General features: G+C 40.6%; 1 protein-coding gene across 1 annotated transcript; it reads right to left on the bottom strand.

The window, feature by feature from the left end:
- Nucleotides 1-192: 192 nt before the first annotated feature.
- On the bottom strand, nucleotides 193-21,485 carry LOC139943441 (scavenger receptor cysteine-rich type 1 protein M130-like). Its single transcript, XM_071940251.1, has 25 exons — nucleotides 21,463-21,485; nucleotides 20,399-20,575; nucleotides 19,555-19,751; nucleotides 18,578-18,713; nucleotides 17,698-17,900; nucleotides 16,885-17,049; nucleotides 15,408-15,578; nucleotides 14,563-14,889; nucleotides 14,050-14,283; nucleotides 13,331-13,432; nucleotides 11,245-11,431; nucleotides 10,385-10,530; nucleotides 9,086-9,394; nucleotides 8,045-8,371; nucleotides 7,626-7,773; nucleotides 7,035-7,228; nucleotides 5,885-5,963; nucleotides 5,522-5,596; nucleotides 5,088-5,159; nucleotides 4,288-4,359; nucleotides 3,722-3,793; nucleotides 2,890-2,961; nucleotides 2,596-2,667; nucleotides 1,857-2,068; nucleotides 193-1,390 (listed from the first exon to the last, which is right to left on the bottom strand). Exons 1-25 carry the CDS (start codon nucleotides 21,483-21,485, stop codon nucleotides 444-446), a joined length of 4,719 nt encoding a protein of 1,572 aa, XP_071796352.1. The 3' UTR covers nucleotides 193-443.
- Nucleotides 21,486-25,138: the final 3,653 nt, after the last annotated feature.

The following is a 25,138-nucleotide window of genomic DNA, read 5'->3' as shown; positions in this document are numbered from 1 at the left end:
TTATTATTTCATGCATATGTTGAGATATCGGGTGAGAAGAATGGTCTTCGACAATTACCAAAGGTGTCCAGTAGCTTTAAGAACGCAAGTCTTAACCTCGAGTTATTAACAGTGATTTTGTGCAACCAATAAGTGATTTAATTAAACTCTTAAGACGTGACATTATTAAAAAGTTAAAACCTCATGGGAAAACATGAGCCATTCCAGATACAACTCACAAATAGTTTTCAAGCAAGATAACAAATATATTGATACACTTGTATTCAATAATACCACGAACACAGTGCAATGTTATGGAACACAAAAGCGAGTGAGTGTTGACACTGAAAAGAGGCGGTTTGGTCTCGACGTTTCGAACAGGATACTCTACTCGTCTTCAAGAGAAAGGAAATGAAATTGTGTTGAAGCCTCAATTGAAAACAAGGTGCTGGTTTTATAATCCCTCACTTAGTAACACTCATAGATGAGTTCTTCGTATCTGTTGAGATGGTGCTAATCCTTCCACCACTGCTTCCGCTTCTCTTCGCTTTAGCCTTCTTAGAGCGGCTTAACAGGTACTGCAACACCGTGTAGAGGATGGGGTTGATGGAGGAGTTGATCGGGAGAAACACTGCCACCGCCCAGGCGTAAAGCTCCAACGGGATGGTGACTGCCCCGGCCTGGGCCAGCACCCCCATGATGATGATAGGCATCCAGCAAATAAGATCCGTCACAACCAATATGGCCATCTTGGTTGCCATTCGAATCTCCTCCGACATCTCCACGTTTCTGCCAGCTTTCCTTGAGGAGCCCCTGGCCTTGACGAAGATGATGACGTAGCAGACAGCAACAACGAAGAAGCTTATAAGGTTCAGGACAAGGAATATACCAATGGCGAGATAACCAATAGGTTTGCTACCGTCCTGCACCAAGTGGTCGATCTCAATGCCCTCAGCGCCGTACGGTATCGGTAACACCTCCGTCTGGGTGACGTACCTTGCCGGCTGCCTGGACAGGGGGAAAGTCACACATACATTGGAGAGATCATAAAGCTCACTGTACCCAAGAGCTGCAAGGATGTTACTGGCTAAGCTTAGGGCTAACGCAAATGACCAGAGACAACAAGATACAATGTAGGTGGAGCGAACGGTGAGGCGATGCTTGCTGAAGGGGAAAGCTACGCCAAGCAGGCGGTCGATGCTGATGAGAGTGATGAAGAACACCGAGGCTTCGCTCGAGAGGATGGAGAGCGTGCCGGCTATTTGGCAGGCAAGCCCCGTGCGCCACTGGCTGGCGAACAGGTAGAACTCGTTACCGTAGAAGACATCTGCACCAGCAATGATCATTAGATAGACTCCCATTAAGAAATCGGATGCAGCTAAGTTTAAGATGAGAAGAGACTGCACTTGACCTGAAGTTGAAAAAAGGGGAAAGATTTCAGCATTGCTGTCAAGACAATGAGAGTCATTTTTGATGTTGGATATAGGACATTTCACAAAGGTATGTACTGCGGATACCAATGTTGCCTTTTAGAAAATGGATATAGTGGACTTTCAACTATAGTGTTGTAGTAATACTGTGTTTATCGTGTACATTGATACTGAATGTTGGACATTCACATAGGTTTGTACAGCGAGTATCAATGTTTCCTTTTCGACACTGGATATCGGACTTTCAGTGATAGGTATGTACAGTGGCTGTCTCATGGTTAGGTGTCTGCCTTAAGGCCATAAGTGTCACCACCGGGTGTCGAGCTCACACCCTGCTGATCAAACACCAGAGCTTAAATCCGGTGCTCTTAACCGCTAGACCATGACACGGAAGGAAGGATTAAAATTTTCTACATACGTTTAAGTCATTGTTAGTTTCTATCTTACCTCTGCCTTCTTTGAAGTGTTTTTTACGCCAGCCAATCACCGCCAAGTTACCGAATACAGCAGCGATTGCCTGGAACCAAATGATACCCACCATGACCTTCTTGGGTAGCAAGCGATTGCAAGTGAAGAACGCCGACTGGGGTTTGGCCACCACGCACTCTGCGCTAGAACCCTCTGCTAGGAGACAGCACAAACTGCGGTCGTCTGCATATCTAATCATTCAAACAAGAGAAACTACAAAACTAGGAAACTTTATATTAAAACAAATGTCATATTAGGAGACTTTGGGACGCTAGGTGGCAGCAGACTGACCAGGTAGCATCCATTGTTCTCGGTAATTTGTGCAGGCTCAGAACTACGTAAACGACGGAAATTCACCTGGTAAGTCTGCTGCCACCTAACGTTCCAAAGTCTTCCATTGGTTGGGAACCATAGGTTTCGACCTGTGCCTGTATGCACGTACTATTAACAAAGTTTGAAGGCAACAAAGTGAGGCTACCGCCTAGGTCGTTTGAGTAGCTGCCCAAATACCTTCTTCTTTATAACACCACCATGCTTTTTTTCACGGCCTTTCAATTTTCCCTTTGCCCTCTGGTGGCATGTCAGGCAGTCAATCAATGTTCTCTTTGGTATACGTGGCCTAGCCATTTCCAGCTTTCAACCTACCCAAAACTAGCTTAGTTTGTACTCCTGGGTGGAGAGCAGCAAAATTATGACTTGAGAACGAAAGAAAACTTACACCTTCTGGAGGTTCGGCAGATCCTGGAATGCATCTTGGTCTAGAGTTTGAAAAGAGTTTCCTTCAAGAAATCTGTCGAATTCAAAGAAATTCTTCTTTAGTTAAAGTTCATATTTTGAATAATATTATATCAATTAGAGAAATAATGATCAACGGTATTAAGCTATATCATTTTTAAATAGTAAGACACTGATCTTCAATTTCAAAGGACTTGCGTTCGAACCCCACCCGAGTAGTATGCTTGTAGTTTTTTTCTATAGAAAATGTACGTAGGTTTTTCTCGTTTATACTCACAGATGAGCAAGACGTGGCATTCCGGTGAGTCCGTAACGGTGCAGTCTCGTAATTTTGTTATTCCGGAGGAACCTGGATAATAAACAAAGACCCCAAAAACAAAGCGTTTTATAAAATGTTATAATTTACAGAATGAATTCATAGGAAACCAGTAATGTACGGCGCACTGTCTTGAACATTGGACTGTGGTCTTTGACAGAAGGTATTTTTCTCTGTTTTCATCTCATATCCAATGAACCTCATCCACTTAAAGTCAGAGTGGGGAGCACTCCGCGAAAGGTTGCTCATTGGCCCATCTTGGGTTGTGTTTTCTATTGTCACAACACTGGTTGACCACAAGAGGCAATTTGATGACGTCAGAGCGAAAGGTCTAAACAAAAACAAAATATAATTTCTCAATGGCTTTTGTTCGATGGTTTGAACAAGTCTGATTATTGCCACTAATGGCCTCTTCATTTGCCTGATTATTCTTGTCCGTTGCACATGGATAATAATGAGCCATTTGTTTTCTTCTGTGAAGTATCAAGTACTGTCAAGTGCTTAAGTGACCTAGTATAAGTACTCGAGTACAGGTACCTGGGCAACGTGTCCGAATACCGAGAATTGTGATATCGAGTACAGGATCCAACGGCAGAGTATCAAGTACTTTTAAGTGTTAGTAATGTTGTCCAGTAGTACACGAGCAGTACACGTGCAGTGCACGAGTAGCACACGAGTAGTACACGAGTAGCACGCGAGTAGTACACGAGTAGTACACGAGTAGTACACGAGTAGTACACGAATACCGAGTACCGAGTACCGAGTACCGAGTACGGGTATAACTGTTACTTACAGGACAACAAGTGAAGACAGGCCATCGAAAGCTCCATTGTCGATTGTTGTGATGGAGTTATTTGTCAAATTTCTGTAGAAAATCGACAACAGAAAATAAAATGATTGATTATAATAACCACAACATAAATGTCCGTAAAATGTATAATTACATTGCTACAGAAGCTATCAAAGACAATCAAAGAATTTGCAGAAATGCTCTTTAAAAATGAACGCCATGTTCAACTACCCATTTTTGCCTAAAAAAGTAAAACAAATATTGCAGATTAATTTGGCTGTCGGCTGCGAACCATTGTGTTCATCGCAGGCTGTCCATCTACAACCTTTGTCTGATGTTGATTTCGGTAGGAAACAATGACTGTTTTCGTCGCTGAAACTTTAGCCGAACATACTTGGTACTTAGGAATTGAGGCATTGTATGGTGAGGTATTAAAATATTTTTGGTTTGCGGTAACACCATGTGTGTATCTACTTGCCAGATAGAGTTTGTTCTAAGAGTCTACTACCGCATTTAATTTGCCACTGGGTATACCTAATCTGTAACTGTGTTAAATTAGTATGACTTACAGCAGCAGAGTGTATTTCAAGTCATTGAATGCACCATAGTTGAGAGCTGAAATATCGTTGACATCGAGTCTCCTACAGTAAACAAAAACATTAAGTACAATTTGTTTGTAAATCCACTGAAACAAATATAGTGGTCCCATGGTGCGCCCTCATTGTTCAACTTGTTGCATTGTTTAGCATATTCTGTGTTATTGTATATTGGATAAATTAAACTTTCACAGGAGAGTTTTTTTATGTACATGTATTAGACGTCTGTGCGGCACCTACATGTAGCCCGAGACCTAAATGTAGCCTGACCTAAATGTAGCCCCAAACATGTACCTAAATGTAGCCCCGACCTAAGGTACATTTTTGGGGCTACATTTAGGGCTCGGGCTACATTTAGGTGCCGCACAGACGTCATTTGATTTGCTTTTCATTATTATTGATTGTATTTTGGCGAATGATCATCCTTTAATAATTAGAGGACTGGTTTCCTTCCCGTGTCTCTACGTAAGCAATAACACTTAAAGCAATCTTTCTCTGTTATCAAGTGACATTTTGGTTTTAAGAAGAAAAAAAAACTGCAACGAAAACAATCTTTCTGATTTAATTAGGTTCTTGTCTTCATACAGCCCTAACAAAACTGTAATAATCTTACAGTAATGTAATTGTGATTTAAAAAAAAATAACTGATGAAGAATCTGTTGTTAATTCTAAAGGAATCTAATTTTTCAAACCCGTGTGGGTTTTTAGGCATTTTGTCTACAGAAACCTTTGTGGGGTAAGAAAAAGACAAATGTTCAAATTTATTTGCTTACAAAGAGTAAAGGTTTGTCAGTCCATCGAAACAGCCAGCTTCAAGAGTTTGCATGCTCGTTCGGCTTAAATCGCTAAAAATAAAAACAATTATTTAGAATTAGTATTACAATATCTCACAGGAATTGGGTCGCACAAACGGTGTAAAGTACATTATAAATCCTTGCGAATGCAATTAGCTGAATAAGGAATCCACCATTGAAGACTGAAGATTGAAGCTTCTCCCATCAAAATATGCTAAACACATTCACGCACGCTGTACTTCAGCCGTGCAATAAACACACCGACAAATGCGTCAGGCCATCATTAGCTCCCATGAAAAAACGCATTGTTTATTATTATTAATATTTTTTTTTTTTTTTTTTTTATATAATATTTACTTGTAAACCAACATTAGGTTAAAGTGCGTTTAAAAAGTTAGTGTATTTCTACTTACATGTACTGGAGAGTGAAGAATCGCTTGAAATCTCCAGCAGACACGACCGGAATAGAAGACCTACCCGCTATATCTCTGTGTAACCGGATAGAACAAAAATGATAAATACAGAAATTACTGTGAGGGGCTTGTCACAAGAGACACCTTTTTACGGGCATCTTGGATGCAACTAACTACAGTGCATGCATAGGGCAAGTAGCAAAGGAGTCAAACGATGTCCTACGATCCCTTTCGTTGCTTTACCTTGTCTTTGACCGTTTTTCTACTGCCACGGAATAAGGAGCGAAACAACAAATAAATTATACGCATCAAAAGTAGATATATCACAGTCAAATGAAAACAAGGGAGAACAAATCTACTTACAGATAAGATGTCGAATTTGGGTACACCACAAGCGGATCGGAGCAGTTCGTCATGCACTCCACGTAATGTCCATTTCCATCTGTTTTGTCAAAGATATATTTGAAATATTATTGTAATGGCTTTAAGCATCCACGGATGAAGGAATGCAATCGTTCGTCACTCAAAGTTGCCACCAAAGTCCTAACATTGTTTTTGTTTACGCGAAACTTGCATGTTAACTTGTTACGACAGTCCAAGTTATGCATATCAGTCACATGATCATTCGGTGGTCATGAAGCAAACGAATACCGCAGTAATAAAAGTCTATATTGAACGCGTACAATATAGAGGATGTTTGAGTGTGCACCATGGTTAACTTTAAAGGTTTACTTTTTTTGTTTACTCGAACCCAGGATGATTGACTATTGGTTGACTATTGGTCGACCATTTGGAATCAGCCTCATGGCCATGGTTTCTTCACTGGCCCCATAAGCCTGTTCTATGCCAACATGTGTAAAGCGAAGAGGGGGGCCAGTGACACTATACCCGTATGTAAAAGAGTGAAAGTGTCACTCTCTTGTCCGAGTGGTGTCAGTTCCACTCTTTTGAAAGTGAAAGTCAATCTATGTCACTCTTTTTCAGTGAAATTGGAACGAATTTAACTCTAAATCGAGTTGAAGTACCCGTCTTTTACTCTAAAAAGAGTTGCCAGGTAAATGGCTCTTTGCAAACCTGGTGTTGCTGACAAAACGGGTGGTTTTCACTCTTTTCGATGCGGGATTATAGTGAAAATGCGGAGCCGATGTAAGTGTTGGATACCGTGGTACCGATGATTGACTAGGCTTCTAAACGAGTCGTTCAAGTGAGTGCGTCACTGCACGAGTAGGTCGCTGGTCAGTACTCAACCACGGGTCGACTAAATGTGCCATCTCGAACTTACTCTAAATTGCTCCTAGCGGACGGAGGCGGCATGGCCAGGCCAGCTAACTTGACCCCTTTATGAAACCATGGCTCTTGATTCGGCTTCAGGCTCCGTTATCTCTCGCGCCTGAAGCCCTAACTTAGCACGCGCGCAAAGCACGCGCAATTACTAAGCCTAGCGGGGCCAAGCTAGCTTAAACCGAACCTTGAGCCGTGGTTTTGTGAAGGTCATGGACAATGGTTACCATACCTTCATCAGTACAAACGACACCCGTATCCTTGGAGTGCCAACAGTCGTGGCTCCCGAGGTGCTGTCCAAGCTGGCAGTCAAGCAGTGACGACTCGCTGCCGTCACACTGAACATCGTCCATGAAGATCGGGCCATTCCCTGGACCGAACCCGGCATTTAACACGATGGCCGTAGCCGCTTGGAAGCCAAGTTGTCTAATCAAAACGGGGAAAAATGTGTCTGAGTAAATATTGCTGTACAAATTCACAGCCGAGCGCCGAATTATCACTGGTCCGTTCACCATTAGGCTTACGTGCGACAGCTATAGACACTTTCAAAACAACCCTGAAGACCCATCTCATTCCAAAAACATTTATTCAATAGACATTGGATTTTTTTAATTTGTCTAGATCTTTGCACCGCTGGAGGACAACCAAAAGGGAAAGCAAGCGCCATGAGCACTTTTTTTTTTAAATACCGGCGCCACAGAAGACGTGATACAAGAACCAACATTTGCACAAAGTGTGCGTATGGAGCTATTTAAAAGCACAACAGTTGGTGATAAAATGCATTCGATGCTATCTCCTTTTCTGTAAATACTTTTTTTTTTACCGACAAATGACAGTGGCGTCTGAAATGTCCCAGTCGTCCTGGCAGACTGTTCCCCACTGGCCATTGACTCGAAGCTCAACGCGCCCGGAGGAATTCCCGGTAGTAGTTCCCTCTACAAGACGAAAGGGGACGTCTCCAATTGAAGTCACTGTTATATAAAACAAATTTCAATATTATCACAATGTCATTATTGCTGTATTATTATAAACAATATTTCTGCAAATAAGTGCATATAGCATTAGATTGTTGAACACTTATGTTCAGAAACTAAGGATGCCAGATTCGGAGCCAGACTATTGTCTCAATCCAACTTCGCCTCAGAGTCTTATATCTTGACGATTTCACTAATAAGGAGATGAGCACATAAAGGCTATAAGTTGAAATTTTGTTAATGTTTAACCCGGGAAGATGTTTCTCACCGTTCGTCTCACAGACCACCCATCCCATTGGTGCGGTGAGAAGTGACGTCAAATGCACGTGGCAATCTTGAAGTATTGCGGCGTTTTCATAGCACGTGATAAACGCGAAGGGGATCTCCGTGTCGACGTCCTGTGTCTCGGCCGACAAGGCCGACGAGTACCCGGCCTGCCTGCAGGCTATGTGAGCCACCTCTAGATCGAATGTGTCTCCGAATCCCGTCAGTACGTAGAACCATTTCCCGTTGCGATACATGTTCACGAAACCAGAGGCTGACTCCTCGCCGTCTATGAGGCGTATTAATCGTTGGGATGCCGACAGCCCATCCTCTGTCAATGTTACAATATATTTCAATTGATTTGCTTCGGTGATAAAGATTATTAACGTTGGTTTTACCCATATGGGGGGGGGGGGGGGGGCAATATAGGGCCGGTGAGGTGTCGACGTTTTGAACAGTATGCTCTGTTCGTCTGCATAGTAAACTGTTCGAAACGTCGAGACAAAACAGGCTCTTTTCAGAGCCAACACTCCCACCAAAGAGATTTACACACGGTTGTTTACTATATATTTATATTTTCTACCAACGAGTATTTTCATTATGTCAAACCGATTTTTATACTCTTTTATTTTACAGAGCGTTAAGATGGGCGCTTTTGAAGTGGAGGATGCTCCCCATAATAGTAACTGGTAAGTGACATTTCTACCACGCCCTAATTAGCGTTGAAAACGGTTCCTTACATAAACAGCCGTTTTTGAGTAGGCCTACCACACAGAGCTGATATCACTTAAGTTTATCGAATACAGCATTTTTTTAGGCAGCATGAACCCAAATTTCCGATGTCATTCATGGTTTCCCTTTTGGAATATTTGAAATAAAAAGTCGCATCACCCTAAGGTGATCACTTGGCTGCCGCTTCATAGGTTGTAACATGACTTTGTGTGAGATTCCTGGATGATGCCGGCACATGCGATGTTTAATATAGGTAAAAAAAGAAAAGAAAAAAAAATGATCAGAACAGTGGACCAGTGTAGGCCTATATCACCTTCTGCGGAGCACACAACCCCTGCATCTCGACCATGAGGGCAATCTTCACCAGTCGCGGTTGAAAATGGACATTCCGTCAGTGACAACTCGTCCCCCGTGCATGCCAGTCTGGTCTTGTGTACTGGGCCATCACCCTGTCCGTACCATGCATCCTTAGGAGCCCACACTGCCGATGGGAACCCCATCTCCCTGCAGACAACATCGGCGTCTTTGAGGTCCCAGTCGTGGTCACAGACTGTCCCCCAGACGCCGTCCACTTTGATCTCAACACGGCCGTTGGAATCCGCGTCACCGTTCTCCAACCGCACTGCAAATAAGTAATACAAACATTCACAAAAAGGTCACTATTGAACACTGTACGAGTTAGTAACGCTAGGTGGCAGCAGACTAATGCCAGTAGAAATTCGGTTATGTGGGCAGTTTGGAGCATGACACAGTCAAAAGAACATTGTATGTAATTGGCGAGTATGTAGTGCCACTGTAGCCCGACTTGTCGTTCTCTAATCGCACTGCATATTAATACATACAGTTGTCACCAAAAGTCAGCGTAGAACATTGGGATGATTAGGAATGCTAGGTGGCAGCAGACTTATTGATACATGGAAAGAGTTTGTATTTTAGAATGTTCTAACATGCGCACATGCACAAGCACGATGGATCTAATTGATATGTCCATAGTTTCACCTAATAATATCGCTCATGGTTTTTTGGTAAGCATAATTATGGCTTACAGTAGTGAGGTATTCTGTAGCCTCGTCCCGGTGGCGCCCCTATTTACAATTTTTGTTTGCGCCGGACGACTAATTTCGTTGTCATGGGTAGTTTAGAAGGGCGTTGTTGGGCCGCGCTGCCGAGCCAAAGATCTCCGACAGTGTTTATTACTAGTGTACTGCACGAGTACCGCACTGAAACGTGTGTGTTATATGAAATCAATCAAAAGCAAAGCTGTTTCGTTTCCTTGATTTCAAAACCACTGGAACTGGGGAGAGAGTAGACCCACCTGGGGCCAATTTAAAAGAGCTGCTATGCACACACATTAATTGCTTAGCATGAAATTTCTCCCTTAATAAAAACAAGATTACCAACCAAATTTCCACATGATTTTCAGGATAAGCAAAAAAAAAAAAAAACAGCTGAATACCAGTAACACGCAATATGCATAAATTAAAACTGGTTGATAATCATGTTTAATCAAGAAAGAAATTTCATGCTAAGCAAATTTTTGTGCTTAGCAGCTCTATGAAATTGGGCCCTGTACGTATACACACAAGGTTTGTCTAATATTGAGCCGACTTGCCTGTTGAAGTACACACCACGCCAGCGTCCGAACGGTGTCTGCATCTGTTAGCTCCAGGATCACTCTGAGGACATTCGAGTAGATGTTTCTCCTTACCGGAACACTCTACTTCATTTAGAAGTACAAATCCACTGCCCTCACCGAAACTAAAGATTTCGATAATATTAATAATGCTACTAACAGTTGGGTCAATATTTCGTAGCGTGCTCTCTGTACAAATTATCAACAGCGCATCGCCTATTACAAAATGAAGGAAGGGGTCCAGTGTCCTATACCCAACGGGACGCTTGTAACTGCCCGCTACATGAACCTACTCATATAGGCATGCATTGTCTTCGTTATAAACCTCAATGTTATCAAGAGCACATAGCCTGACACGTAATGAAGGAAATTGTCTAGGGGCAAAACGGCCATTTTGGGAACTGATAACCGGTAACCGCCCACTACATACTCTTTTTGACAGGAGCAAACTGCAAAATGGTGCGGAAGTGCGACCAAAACCAGATTTGGGCACGTTTGTTCACACTTACTGTGTGCACTTGTTAGGGTTGCCATTTTCGCTTGAAATTGGAGCCTCGAAAAGTATTTAGGTGTTGTCTTGGGAATCATAGGGCTGAAGACAATACGTTAAATGAAATGACCATGAGCATTAATGGAGTCGACCCATTCATTAATTATTATTTCTAGATAGGATGTGATTCGCGAGGTACCAAATAAAATAATGTCATCTTCAAAACAAAACAATACCCAAGTAGATTTAGCCCTATTCAAAATGGAGACAACATGTGCAGGTATCCCTTCTTAACAATTACAAAAAGTTAAAAGTATTATTAATGTAAACTACTGTTGATGTTTCCTACCTAGCATCCCTGGTAGCCCTGACAGCGGACGGGTAACCCAGCTGCCTGCACACGACCCGCGCATCATCCATATCCCAAGAATTGCTACAAACTGTTCCCCACACGCCCTCTATGTTGACCTCAAGTCGTCCAGACGAACCATCTGTGGATCCGTTGACGAGTCGCAAGGACGTTGCGCTTGAACCTACTGCAAGCAATTAGCAACCAATAGTTAAAAAAAGGTATGTTTCCCCCTGACTGATCCCTCCCCGTCCGCTCCTCCCATTTTCCAATATGAAATTAATACAAGATAAAAAAATGCATTGACCCGTATAGCTTTGTGGATGTATGGTGGATACTATGAGTGCAATATTCAGTTTGGGTGTGTATACAGACAAATTAACCCAAAATCAAGTTGTGCAAATTGTAATGTTATCTCAATATCTCAAAATGGCTTATTCTCCTTACCTTATCGTTACAATAATCATAGTTGCGCCAATTTTGGGTCCAAATAGAATGGGTTATAAAAAAAATGTCACAAGCAGCCACATGCTGAATTGCAACATTTACAATAAAGGGTAAACAATACAAAATTTGATAAACAAATTATACAAAAAGTTATACAATGCATCGTGTGTGAGAATCTATGGTCTGTTATACAATAAAACAATAGTACCCACATGGAATAGAGCCGAGAGATGGCGCTATCAGACAAGACAGAATGATATACAGTTCGATGTAATGGGTAAGGGTGGGCACATCAATTCAGGGGGGAATAGATGCCTGTCACATCGGCAATACACGCAACCCATTGACTCCCGAAATGGCAAGCGATACCAGACATAATAACAGCGTGAGACGTTGATGTAAGGAGTGATGGCTAGCACCACATCAAAATACATCGGCAATAGCTACCTGGTATGTTTGTTAAAAATATTCTCTAAGACTTGACTCGTATTTAACATGAAAACAGCAATCGCCATCAATCAATCAATCAACATTTATTTCCATACAAACACAATATACAAATACAAACAATAGGATGTTACAAGACTGAAAACTGTATGGAGGCATGGCCCATTAAAGCAAAGCTTGTAAGCTGGGATGCCTTTACAAAACAAAGGAAGGTAATAAGATCATTTAAATTATAAAACAATGCGTATAGTAACAACAATAACATCAAAACGAGACGGATAAACGAAACGCAAAAACAAAACACCCAACAAGACAAACAAACACCTCAAACTAACACCTCAAACAAAACCAAACAAACAAACAAACAAACAAACAAACAATACAATTACCATAAGACGGCAACGACGATAGAACTAAACCAAAATAATGACAGAATAACAACTATGTTACATAATGGGAGACAATGTGTTTTTTGAAGGATGCTTTGAATCGACCAACAGAGGACTGGGAGCGAATTCGCCTATCGATTGAATTCCAGAGGCGGGGCCCATGATAGCGAAGAGTGTTCATTGTGTAAGAAGTACGTGCAAAAGGGATATAGAGATTGTTACAGGAGCGTGTGTTATAAAGGTGCGTGTTGCTGACAGAAGGAAAGTAATTGGAGAAAGTGTGGGGCAGAATATTTTTTGTGTATTTGAACATGAAAATGGCTGTTTGAAGTTTGATATCCGTGAGTGTGAGTGTATTCAAGTTAGCAAACAAGGGCGCGGTATGGTCACGACGATGAGACATAGAAGCGATACGGATAGCCCTTTTTTGGATTAAGAACAGAGAATGAAGTTTGCTAGTGCTTGAATGAGCCAAAACAATATTACAATAGTTAAGATAGGGAAGAATAAGAGTGTTGTAGAGAGAAAGTAATGTGTGTGTGGGAAGAAAGGAACGAAGCTTAGACAAAACGCCTGTGTTGCGAGAAACAATTTTCGAAACAGAGGATATGTGATCTTTCCAGGTCAGCTTATCATCAATTAAAACTCCTAAAAACTTTGTCGAGTGAACATTGATCAAAGTATCTTTAACTTTAACAAGACAACCAAAAATGCTATCCCATTTTGTGTTAACTTGCGTAGGCGATGTGTCTAACAGTCTTTACAGGTCGAAATAAGCACTTGTGTTTAGTTATGAAACTCACTGCTTGATGAGCAAATAACACCAGCGTCTTCGTTCTGTCCACAAGTGAAAAGGTTGTTTCCAATAACACCGAGGTTGCAGTCTAGCAAATTGCTTTCGTCACCTAGAAAAAAAACAAAAAAAAAATATTTTTGTGGACACTATTGGTAATTACTCACCATATTTATTAGCATAAGACCTTTTTGGGTGATGAGTAGTGGTTGATGGTATAAAACACTGTGCGAAACGGCTCTTTGGAAATTTGATTTCAAGACCTCAGGTTTAGAACTTGAGGTCTCGAAATCAACCATCTAAACGCACACAACTTCGTGTGACAAGGGTGTTTTTTTTCTTTCATTATTATCTCGCAAATTTGATGACCGATTGAGCTCATATTTTCACAGGTTTGTTATTTTATGCATATGTTGAGATACACCTATTGTGAAGGCTAGTCTTTGACAATAACCAATAGTGTCGAGTGTCTAAAAAACTATACTGACGAAACATGTGAGACGGTGCATTTCTTTATAATTGATATGCTCAACATCTTTAGAATCTATCAATACATCAAACTGTTTTTATTTTATTATTTTTGAAGGTGAAAGAACGAACACGAGGGAAAATTTACCAACGGCGCAGCGTGTCCAGTAAAGTACCACTGACAACACAAAAGGTGCAGAAAGCAGGGATACTTAAGGTGAGTTATCATAAATATTACTTATTGGTTATATAAAAATTCACCTTTACAATTGACCTCATTCAGCAATATCCGGCCGGTTCCGGGGCCAAATGCAGCGCTCCACATCGCTCCGGATGCTCCTTGAAATCCAAGCTGCCTGCAAGCGACGTTTGCATCGCGGATATCCCAACCTTGATGGCAGATTGTAAACCAGACTGAATTCACCTTCGCCTCCAATGTTCCGGAGGCATTGCTAGGTCCGCCTACCAGACGTAGCGGCCATGGCGGTGGTGTGTCTAAACGAACAAAAGGTTAAATCAATTTCAACTTATTAAGGCGTGGACTCTTTGGGTAATAAAGTGGTCAAAGACCAGTTTTGTCACTATCCCATCATTATGGATAAATCATAACAAACCTGTGAATATTTTGACTCAATTGGTTATCGAAGTTACAGGAGATCAATAAAAGAAAAAGCCCTATCCGTTGCACAGATCTTGTAGGCAGAAGGTGGACGTCAGCTGCCTTATTGATACATCATAAATGAATGACAATAACTATATGCTTCGTTTTCGTACCCGATGCACTACAGATGACGCCAATGTCCTCCTCATTGGTACAGTAAATGTTGTCTTCCACTTTTCCACAATCAAACAGTGATGTCTCTGTTCCGTTACACGTCAAGTAATCTATAAGGATTGGCACATGACCCATCACCGGAAACACCGTGCCCCACTGTACCGCATAGCCGGACTTAAAGCCAAAGTGACGGCAGGCAACTGCCGTGTCAAACTCGTCCCAATATAGCGAGCAGATGCGTCCCCAAACCCCACTGATCATGTACTCGAGTCGACCGGACGATTTGGTTTCTTGGGTCGGAACCAAACGGAAATCGTATGTAGTTTCTGTAAAAAAAAAAAAAAAAAAAGTGTGACGAGTGGTGTTCTTTCAGGCTTTGTCAAAAGCTCAGTATTGCTGGCACGGCGGAATTCGAGTAATTGGGAAAGGGACGTCTTTTACAAAGGCTACAAGCGGGCCTGAGTTCGACAATTTTATCATTTTTCAGTTAGTGGTCCATGAAAAATAAACATAAACAATGAAATGATATAATATCAAGCCATTTCTCATAAAGTGAAGATTGAAACAAATGGGTCTTTAAAATCTGAAGAGTCAACTTAGCAATATAAGATATGGGTACGTTGCGGTACCCACTGACAAACCATATGATTCGAACTGTCTCTATATTCAGGTCGGTAAGACACCGCTCCCGATTGCAAGGGTCCTGGGTTCGAATCCTAACCAAGTAACATGCCTGTGTGACACTTTGTTCACAGGACTCGGGAAAGTACTGAGTACTAACACACATCGGCGTATGGGTAAAAACCAAAATTAATATAAAGAAACAAGTTGTTCCAAAACAAACCATTTGGTGTGCAGATAACACTCGCGTCTTGATAGTGCCGACAGTTGTTGATGCCAAGACCTCGATGTTCGCAATCTAAGATTGAGGACTCGTTCCCGAAGCATCCCAGTCTATCCAAAAGAATTGGCCCACTTCCCTGGAGGAAATTTGCTTCGGGCACAGCTCTTGAGGCTTCAAGTCAAAACGAACAAACACACGAACAAGAAAAAGTGTATTTGCAAGAATTAAATTTAATTTAAATGGGGTGTCATGGCAAAATGGATAAGCTCTGCAGCAGAGTGTGGGTTCAAATCCCGGTCGTGACACCTGAGTCCCTGTTATTTTTATTAATGCTTCTCTCCACCCAGGGGTGGGGAAAGATGTTGTTTTTAACAGCACAGGCTGTATACTCTCCAGGGAGCTGAGATGGTTTAAAGACCTGCTTGAACGAAAATGTCAAGTCGTGAACTTTGCTGAATTCCATTTCAAATGTTTTCGATGAATGAGGAAATCGAGTCATATGATTATAAATAGGTTTCAATTGTGTAAAAAAAACAATCATTTTGTACGCCCTTGTCCAGAGCTTTTATGCGAGATTTGCGAAAAGCACCGTTACGTAATCACTCTCAAAACGTCATAAGTAGATAAGGCAGCTTTGTTGTAGCGTGGATGTATAACAACGCAAACTCCCACAAATGACGTCAGCGGCATTGTCCTTTGACGCCCGCTCTCAACGGCAGAAGTGTTTTTACTTTTTCAAAAAACCTTTAGGTAGGGGCCTAACTTTTTAATCGATAATTACGAAAAGTTCAGAAGTGTACACATATCAAAATTACATTAAAACGGTGGACAAGTTCATTATAAACAAGTAAAAATACAATTTCTGTTGAAAACATTCCGCTCAGGTAGCTGTTTAAGGAATGGAAAGGCCTTGGGATCAGGGTTATAACGTTGGAAGCGCCTTGATACACGGTGTATAAAGCGCTTATAAAAACCGAATATATTATTACGTATATTTTGGCGTGACCATAGTGGCTGGCTTTAACATTGTATGATTGGCATGTGTTTCTTAAACACTGAAACTTGTGAGTTCTTGACAACACCAGAACAATGTAGCCCAAAAGTTTATCTCCTTTCAAACACTGGACCCCACAAGGGCATCTCAGTTTAAACAAGGGACCCCACAAGGCAGTCTCATTTCAAAACAATGGACGCCACATGGGAGTTCTTTGAAAAAGGGTTCCTTTGAAGAGTACAGTTTCCCACAAACCGGTTCCATGAAGAAATGTTGTGTGCAAAGTCTATGGAAAACTGTTGAGTGCAAAGACAAATGAAGGAACAAATCAATGGTCCACAAGGATGTATTTTTGAGAATGTCTATTGTGGTGGGCGTCGCAAACCGACTTGTGAATGTACTCTATTGATTTTGGGCGAGTTAATTTTGAAGTTTCCCTTGAAGCTGATTCATCCAAGATTGTATATACATAGCCACCTGTACCTTTCCAACCGAAGTGTCTGCAAATGACCATGGCGTCTGCCATGTCCCAGTCAGTATCGCATATCGACCCCCACAAACCTCCTACGTTGATCTCGACTCGGCCCGATTGCTCGTTTTGACCGTCAACGAGTCGGATGTCTATAGTCGGCTTCGCATCACCAGTATCTGATTAAAAAAATAGTAGAATTTTAATTGTATTTTATGGTGGAGAGTTACTGGGCCAACAAAACCTATGAAAATGCCTGTGCCTTAGGGCAATATCATCCAACGAAAGGCTTGTTTGCCTTCTAATGCACTGGACACCTTTGGTATTTTGCCAAAGACCAGTATTCTCACTTGGTGTATCTCAACATATTCATGAAAAAACACACCTGTGAAAAGTTTTAGCTCAACTTCGAGAGTTGCGAGAGAATAGTGAGAGAAAAGAACATCATTGTCACACGAAGTTGTCACAAATTATCATATTAAGCGAATGTTTGCTGGTCTGCCCCTATATTAGTGACATACGCCTATAATTAGAACATCTGGAAGAGTTTGGTATAGGATACTTTCTGGGACGATAGGTTGCAGCAGACTTTCCGGGAAAATCCATTGTTCTCAGAATTATGCGCATGTTCAGAACTACGTAAACAATGGAAATTTACGCAGTAAGTCTGCTGCCACCTAGCGTTGGAAGGTCTCTCATTGCTATCAGTTAGTTTATCTCTCGGTATATGACTAGTAGATTGAGATAATCATTGCCAGTTGTCAAATGGCAGGATATATTTTAACATCCCCTAAAAATTATAACGGACTCTTCTCACTTAAACTTACCATTTGTACTGCATACAACACCTGACGTCTTGAAAAAGCTGCACTGGGGAAAAATGTTCTTAAAAGAACAGTCGATGAGTCTGCTTTCGTTGCCTTGGCACTGCGGTGCGAACTGAAAATACTCAGTACCATCATACAACGAAGTATCGTTTTCATATTGGCTCCTGGTCAGAGACACGAGTGCCATAGGATATCCAAGCTGCCTGTATACGACAACAACAAACAAACAAACAAACTCTTGGGTAATGGACTTAAATAAGTCTATGTTCGTCCTATGTGTTTTGATTGATCATGATATACCGTCTTCGTGTTGGCTTCTGGCCTTGAGACACGAGTGCCATAGGATACCCAAGCTGTGTGAATACGAAACAACAAACAGCGTGCTGTTGAGTAAGGGGACTAAAACAAGTCTAAAGCGCCCTCAATAGGGGACCGTGTTTGTCCTATGTGTTTTGATTTATCCTTAGGTATCGTTTGTATTGGCTCCTGGCCATACACGAGTACCACAGGATACCCAGTATGCCTGTACGATAACCAACAACAAACAAACAAACACACAAGGCTAGAGGCGCCCTCTGGTGACCATGTTTGTCCTGTGTGTTTTGATCAATCCTTAGGTATCGTTTTCGTATTATCTCCTGGCCATACACGAGTTCCACAGGATACCCATCTGCCTGTACACACAAAGGCAACAACGGAAAAACAGAAAAACTATCTTTTGAAATAATCTGTGCACAGTTTAATTACATATTGCATTTATCTACTTGTATCTAGGATTAGAACAATCGAATGGTAAAAAAAACAAAAAAAGTTTGCCTCGCCTTGAAAGTTTCATTTGAAAGAGTCCATGCCCATATATTATATGGTTTGAATGTTTTACCTGCAGACCACAGTTGCTTCGCTAATACTCCAATCGTTCGCACAGAACGAGCCCCAAACTCCAGCCATCTGCATCTTAATAATTCCCGCATAGTCGACATTGAAACCGAACAGCTCCAGTTGACCTTCGGGGTACCCTGTAAAGTACATGGCAATGGACAATTTTCGTAAGGCTACGTATACGAAGAAAGCCTGTGAACGAATGCGAATGATGACGCAATAATTGGTACGTACTGTTTTGGGTAATTGTGACGCAAGGCATATCGCTTCGCATGAAGTTTTCACCGGGGGGTCTAAAAGCGCGGCTCATACTTCCTGCGAATGCGAACGACGACGCAACAGTTGCTACGGGGGAGTATGCGTGTACAGCCGGTGATGCGAGTTACCGCGCTCCAAGCTTATCACTCACATAAACCACTGCCCTCACAGGTACCCATTTTACTCCTGTGTGGAGAGAAGCAACGGTTAAATGTCTTGCTCAAAGCTTAAGTGTCACTACGGGGACTCGAACCCACATCCCGATGAACCACCAGAACTTGAGTCCGTGCTTTTATCCACCTCCCGTCTCTTCTTCTAAAACCCGGTTCTTACATCCTGTGAGAACGCGATACGAATATTGACGTTTCAAATTCGCGAGGAATATTTTGCATCTGTTGACTTGTGGTCAACTCCTGCGGAAATCTCGCAGTAAAAACAATCATATGACGTCAAAATCCGCTTTGTTCAACTGGTAGTGGACCGAATACAAAAACGCCATTGCTCCCAGGCGTTTCACAAAAAGAATAAATATAACGTTGAACCACAAAAAGTAAAATCACGAAAATGAGAATTACTAAATGTGTCTATAAAAACAATACAGGTATTTATAAGCAAACAATTGCAACAGTAAAAACCATGTATAATAAGATCCTGAAAAAGTTACCCTAAGATCCACAACAGAAAAATATAAAATGAAACCAGTAAACAATTAATACTAACCTGGTGCATCGCATATAACTCCAGTCACGTCGAATCTGAAGCAGAAAATCCAGTCGTCAAGTCCTGAGTGGTCACATTCGAGAAGGCTTTGCTCATCGCCGTTGCAGTTGAAATCACTGAGTAGGAACTCTAGGTTCGAGCTCTCTGGTAAAATATCCGGTACGAAGAACGCTAGGGCAGCCGGGTATCCGAGTTGTCTGTGTATGAAACAATGGGGGACTTTGAAACGCTAGGTGGCAGCAGACCTACCAAATAAATTTCCATTGTTTACGTAGCTCTGAGCATGCGCACATTACCGAGAACGATGGATTTTACCTGGTATATCTGCTGCCACCAAGAGTCCCAAAAGTCTCCTATTAAGATTGAAGCGAGATGTAAACCGTTTGTAAATGCATTGGCAAGCGCTGGTAAGAATTCGTAATATAATAATAATGATAAATAATAATAACATATCGTAATATATTCGTAAGATATTGGCAAGGAGAGGGCCAACCAAGGGATGAGACCGGGATGAAAATATTCACTATCCAATCGCTATTTCTGGACTAATTCACCGCGAAATTCAAATAATTAATCGCAAGAACATTTCCAACAGAATTGCTTTTACTGGTATCGTGCTTGATATATATAGAAAATTGTTAGGCATTTGCAAGCAAAACGATGAGAAAATGCAGTGTATATATAAAAGGCGGGGTCTCTATCGTCATGCTTGTCGTGAACGTGAACGGATACGGTTATCATAATAATATGGATACATGTAGCTACGGATATTATCCGTATCTGTATCTGTATCCGCACGCTTGCAGAACCTCTGCTGCAAAACCCGCAAAAACCCATTACTGACCTGCATAAGACATCGGTATCGGCGAGGTCCCATCTATCTCTGCACACCAAGCCCCATTGGCCTTCCATAAACACCTCAACCCTGCCATAGTGACGGGCCTCGCCATGACCCGTCAGTCTGATATCACCATTTACATAGGTACCTGTTAACAATGGGTTGCTATAATTAATAATATGCCTAATAACAACAACAACAACAAGTTATTTTAATGGCAAATTTCACAATGATCGTCTTGGAGCGCTTTACTTTAGTGCCTTGGTCATTTCTTTAACCTTTCTCAGCTCCCTGAGGAGTATACAACATACATCAATTGGAGGGGCACGTTCAACCCTGCCCCTCCCCCACTTTAGTGTAGTGCCATCTAATAATTCCAAAAAGGTACGAGTAATCCGAAGCATACACATTACAACTAAGAACAACTACAGTGAGATAGGTAGTGGGAATTACGTATTTTGTTAAGGATCAGAACGTGCTTTGAATTCACAATGACAACTTCTTATTCAAAACAACGGCAACCATTCAAACACACTGATTCAATTATGGAATCATGCTCTTAACGCCGAGGTCGCAATTTGTTAGGGTTATGTATGAACAGTGTTTTGATAATAATCACCAAAAGCCATTCACACGAGGCAATTTCACACAGGTTGGGAAGAGGCAGCAAACTTTACTGCATACGATAAGTGCAGAGATCTTGCTTTTGCCAGGATTTGCTTTTGTTTTAATGTCTATTGAAAGCGTTTGGAGCAATCTCCATTTTCGTTGGCAGCTAGGGGCCTGGTTGTACAGTCATCTTAAGATGACAGTTTAAAAAAAATACTTTTGTACACATTGACAGCCGCTGTCCAACTTGTCCTTTTGTGTAAAAATACATAAAATAAAGGAAATGGAACAAATATAAATAAAGAGGAACACTATTGCAGTTTGGTTGGTTTTTGTTTTCTTCTTACATGAAGCCAATTTCATAAAGCCTATAAGCATATGTTTCCTAAACCATGAAAGCAGATGTTGTTTTGCTTACAGGGCGGCTATTAGCAGAATTGCTCTTTATAAACAATGCTTGCCGTAAAAGCAAAGCTGCCCCCATCTTGATCATGTTCCTCGTATCGAATTACAACAATGCATGTACATAATCGTTTTGCAATTGGGAACCAGGCTAATTTGCTCTTCCAGCCTCGGTTTGGTAACATTGATATCACTGTGATAAATTCAAGATGGCTGCACTGTGATAAAGGTCTATAGGCGCGGTCACTTGAAGGTTGTTTCTGTAGGGAGTGATGAGTGATACTATCTCATAAAAATACTAATCAGCATCAAGGTTTAATTTTGTTTCATCGTCGTGAGTGCTCGTTGCAGCGGCAATTTGTGTTCTTCTTCCATTTGCTTGTTGTGGTACTTTTGCTTGTACTTCGAGTGTTGTTGGTTTGTAAATAAAATTTACTTTGATGTACCTTAAAGCAGCGGACACTGTTGTTAAATAGTCAAAATAGTTTTCACCATAAAACCTTACTTGGTAACGAGCAATGGAGCGCAGCTGTTGATAATACAAAACATCGTGAGGAGCGGCTCCCTCTGAAGTAACGGAGTTTTTGCGAAAAGTGTAATTTCTCACTCAAATAGTAAAATACTTCAACTGAAGCGTTTTATGCATCTGATAGCACACAAAGTATTGTAAGTTTTTTTCCCCTTGATTGTTCTCTTGCAAACTCGATTACCAATTGAGCCCGAATTTTCACAGGTTTGTTGTGATTTTTGCATTATTCAGATACACCAATTGAGAATAATGGTCTTTACCAAACTGACCAGTGCCTTTAAAGGAACACGTTGCCTTGGATCGGTCGAGTTGGTCTTTGAAAAGCGTTCTGTAACCGTTTGTTGTAAAATGTATACGGTTAGAAAGATATTGTAAAAGTAGAATACAATGATCTACACAAATATGCCTCGAAATTGCGTGGTTTTCTTTTTACCCTGTTAACTAACACGGTCGGCCATTTATGGGAGTCACAATTTTGACTCCCATAAATGGCCGACCGTGATAGTTAACGACGTAAAAGGAAAACCGTGCAATTTCGAGTGATACTTGTGTGATCATTATACTCTACTTTTAAAACATCTTTCTAACCAATGCATTTCATAACAAACGGTTTCAAACGCTTGTAATAGACCAAGGCAACGTGTTCCTTTAAAGAAATTTCGTACACATGCAGAGTGTCGTTGGAAAAAGCACATCTGTTCAATAAAAATTACCGGTTTGACGAGAAAAACAAAACAATTTAAAAATAACAAGGGTTCCCAATTCCCAAAGTCTACTGGTTTACTGTATGCAATAATTGAGCTGCACCAAGCCAACCCCTCCTTAATTTCGGTTGTTTTAACAATTGTCTTTCAATTTAAGAATTCATTTTGCGATTGGATAGGCCTTCAATCTCCGACTTCTGCCTCTGGTCAGTTATGCGTACGGTTTGGCCACGAATTAACTGTTCCGTTTGAATAAACCACGCAATGTATATTGCTTTCTTCCTCTTTTTACTTATTTGTATTTATACGTTGTGCATTGTGCAAGCAAAGAAAGTGAAGGAAGAAACTTTAAGTATTGTCGAATTCTTTCATACTTTTTAATTTTATGAATAAATTATTCGTCATAGATTATTTTCGTGACTTTGTTTTACCAATTTCTCGAAAACTACAGTACCTCCTCAGTAAGTAATATTTTCAGGGAAGCTTTCTACCACCATTATCTTTGAACTGTATTTTTAATGTGAATCTCTGGACATTGTGTTTTGTGCTAGAACAGAAGTACACAGAGCCTTTAAGAAGAGGCATTCAAGTCTCTCTGAATGTGATGGACCAAATTTTGTTATAAGCATTTAACTAGATAGGAACAGTTCTCCACGCACATGCTCTTTATATACCGACCCAATTTGAATTAAACAATGAAAAGATATATCACTAAAATTGTGTAATTTCTAGGTTGTACATTTTAGCTCCGTCCAATCCGTTCGGTCACTTTGAACGCCATGTTGATTCATTTTTATAAAACAACCTAATTTCTGGGTTGTGCTTCTTTACATTGTGTTATGTGATAGCTCTTTGTTTGTATACATGCATAGGTGACATTTAATGAAAATCCCATAGCCTACAGGCATTGGTTCCCCTGATTCTAGACCCATAACATTAGATAGGTTTAATACACTGGACACAATTGGTAACTACACAACTGTTAGCAAAAAAACCTATTGGTAACAAGCAATAAAGAGCTGTTGATAGTATAAAACATTGTGAGAAACAGCTCCCCCTGAAGTTACGTAGTTTTTGTAAAAGAAGTAATTTCTCACTAAAATATTTGAATTTTATTTGCGAGACTGTAAAATTATATTTTTAGGACTCTCGAATTGAAGAATCTGAAAACACAACACTTGTACGACAAGGGCGTTTTTCTTCAATTATTTTCGCACCTTCGACGACCAATTGAGTTCAAATTTTCACAGGTTTGTTATTTTATGCATATGTTGGGATAAACCAAGTGAGAAGCCTGGTCTTTGACAATTACTAATAGTGTTCATTTTTCTTGGGAATCGTTTTGTGTCTTAACATTCTGATGCAGTTTTATTTATTCTTTTCTGGAAGTCAAACAGTTATTGGGTTATACTTGTGTCTCTCTCTGGCGATTGGGCATTGTTTGCTCAGTTTCCTCTTTCAATCGCGACGAGATGTTGTTTGATTTAGTCATTGATGGAACACAAGCAATTTGTTTATCTATTAATTTTTCAGCGTCATCTTAGATGATTGGGTGTAGACTTTTTATTATTTAATTTTTGTATTGTTTTAGTCATTTCCAAATAAAAAATTAATAATTGAATGAAACTGGATGGAAGAGGGGGAATTGTTTGTGTACATGTAACGAGCGATTCGTGGGTTAAAAGCAAATCCAATCAACCATCAACGATAATTAATTGCTTTTGTTTATTAAACCGTTGGTTGGAGCGTGGTTAATGATGCAAATAATTGTTAAATTGTCAGAGTGGAAGATATTGTTATTGTTTTGGTTTTTTTCACGAAAGAAAGTGAGACATAGATATTTATGTCAATTATGGCTAGAGCGTTGTTCAAGGGGACGGGTGAGAAATGTCACAAAAAAGGAATCATTCGTTTGTATCTTTTCTTTCAGTATTATCTCGCATCTTTGACCACAAATTTTCACAGGTTTGTTATTTTATGCATATGTTGAGATACACCAAGTGCGAAGACTGGTCTTTGACATTCACCAATAGTGTCCACTGTCTTTAATAAAAAAAACTCACCATCTGTATCTGCCAGCACACTGCGATCAGAACACGAACAAAGAAACACAACGCCAACTGAAATAAAAACACATCATCGGAACTCGTTAATATTAAAAGGAACATTACATAAGGTTAGGGTTAGGGTTTTTTTCTTTCTAAAAAAACATTTGCTGGCAGTGTAAGCACCCTATGTAATCCACCATATACATAACTGACAAACCTGTAGAAGTTTGAGATCGATCGGCCATCTGGATCACGAGAAAATAGTGAAAAACCGATAACACATTTTGCATGACATCGATTAAACAAACGAATAACACGCTCACTGAGCGAAACTCGTATCGGGGAATGAGTTTTTTTTTTGCTAGTAAAATAATATTACATTTCAGACAGAAATATTGTAATGGATGTTTTCTACTATCATCACAATTAGACAGTGTGAGTTTTATGTAAACAT

Source organism: Asterias amurensis, chromosome 10, assembly GCF_032118995.1.
Source record: "Asterias amurensis chromosome 10, ASM3211899v1".
Classification (NCBI taxonomy): domain Eukaryota; kingdom Metazoa; phylum Echinodermata; class Asteroidea; order Forcipulatida; family Asteriidae; genus Asterias; species Asterias amurensis.
This window is presented reverse-complemented; position numbering and strand designations above follow the sequence as displayed.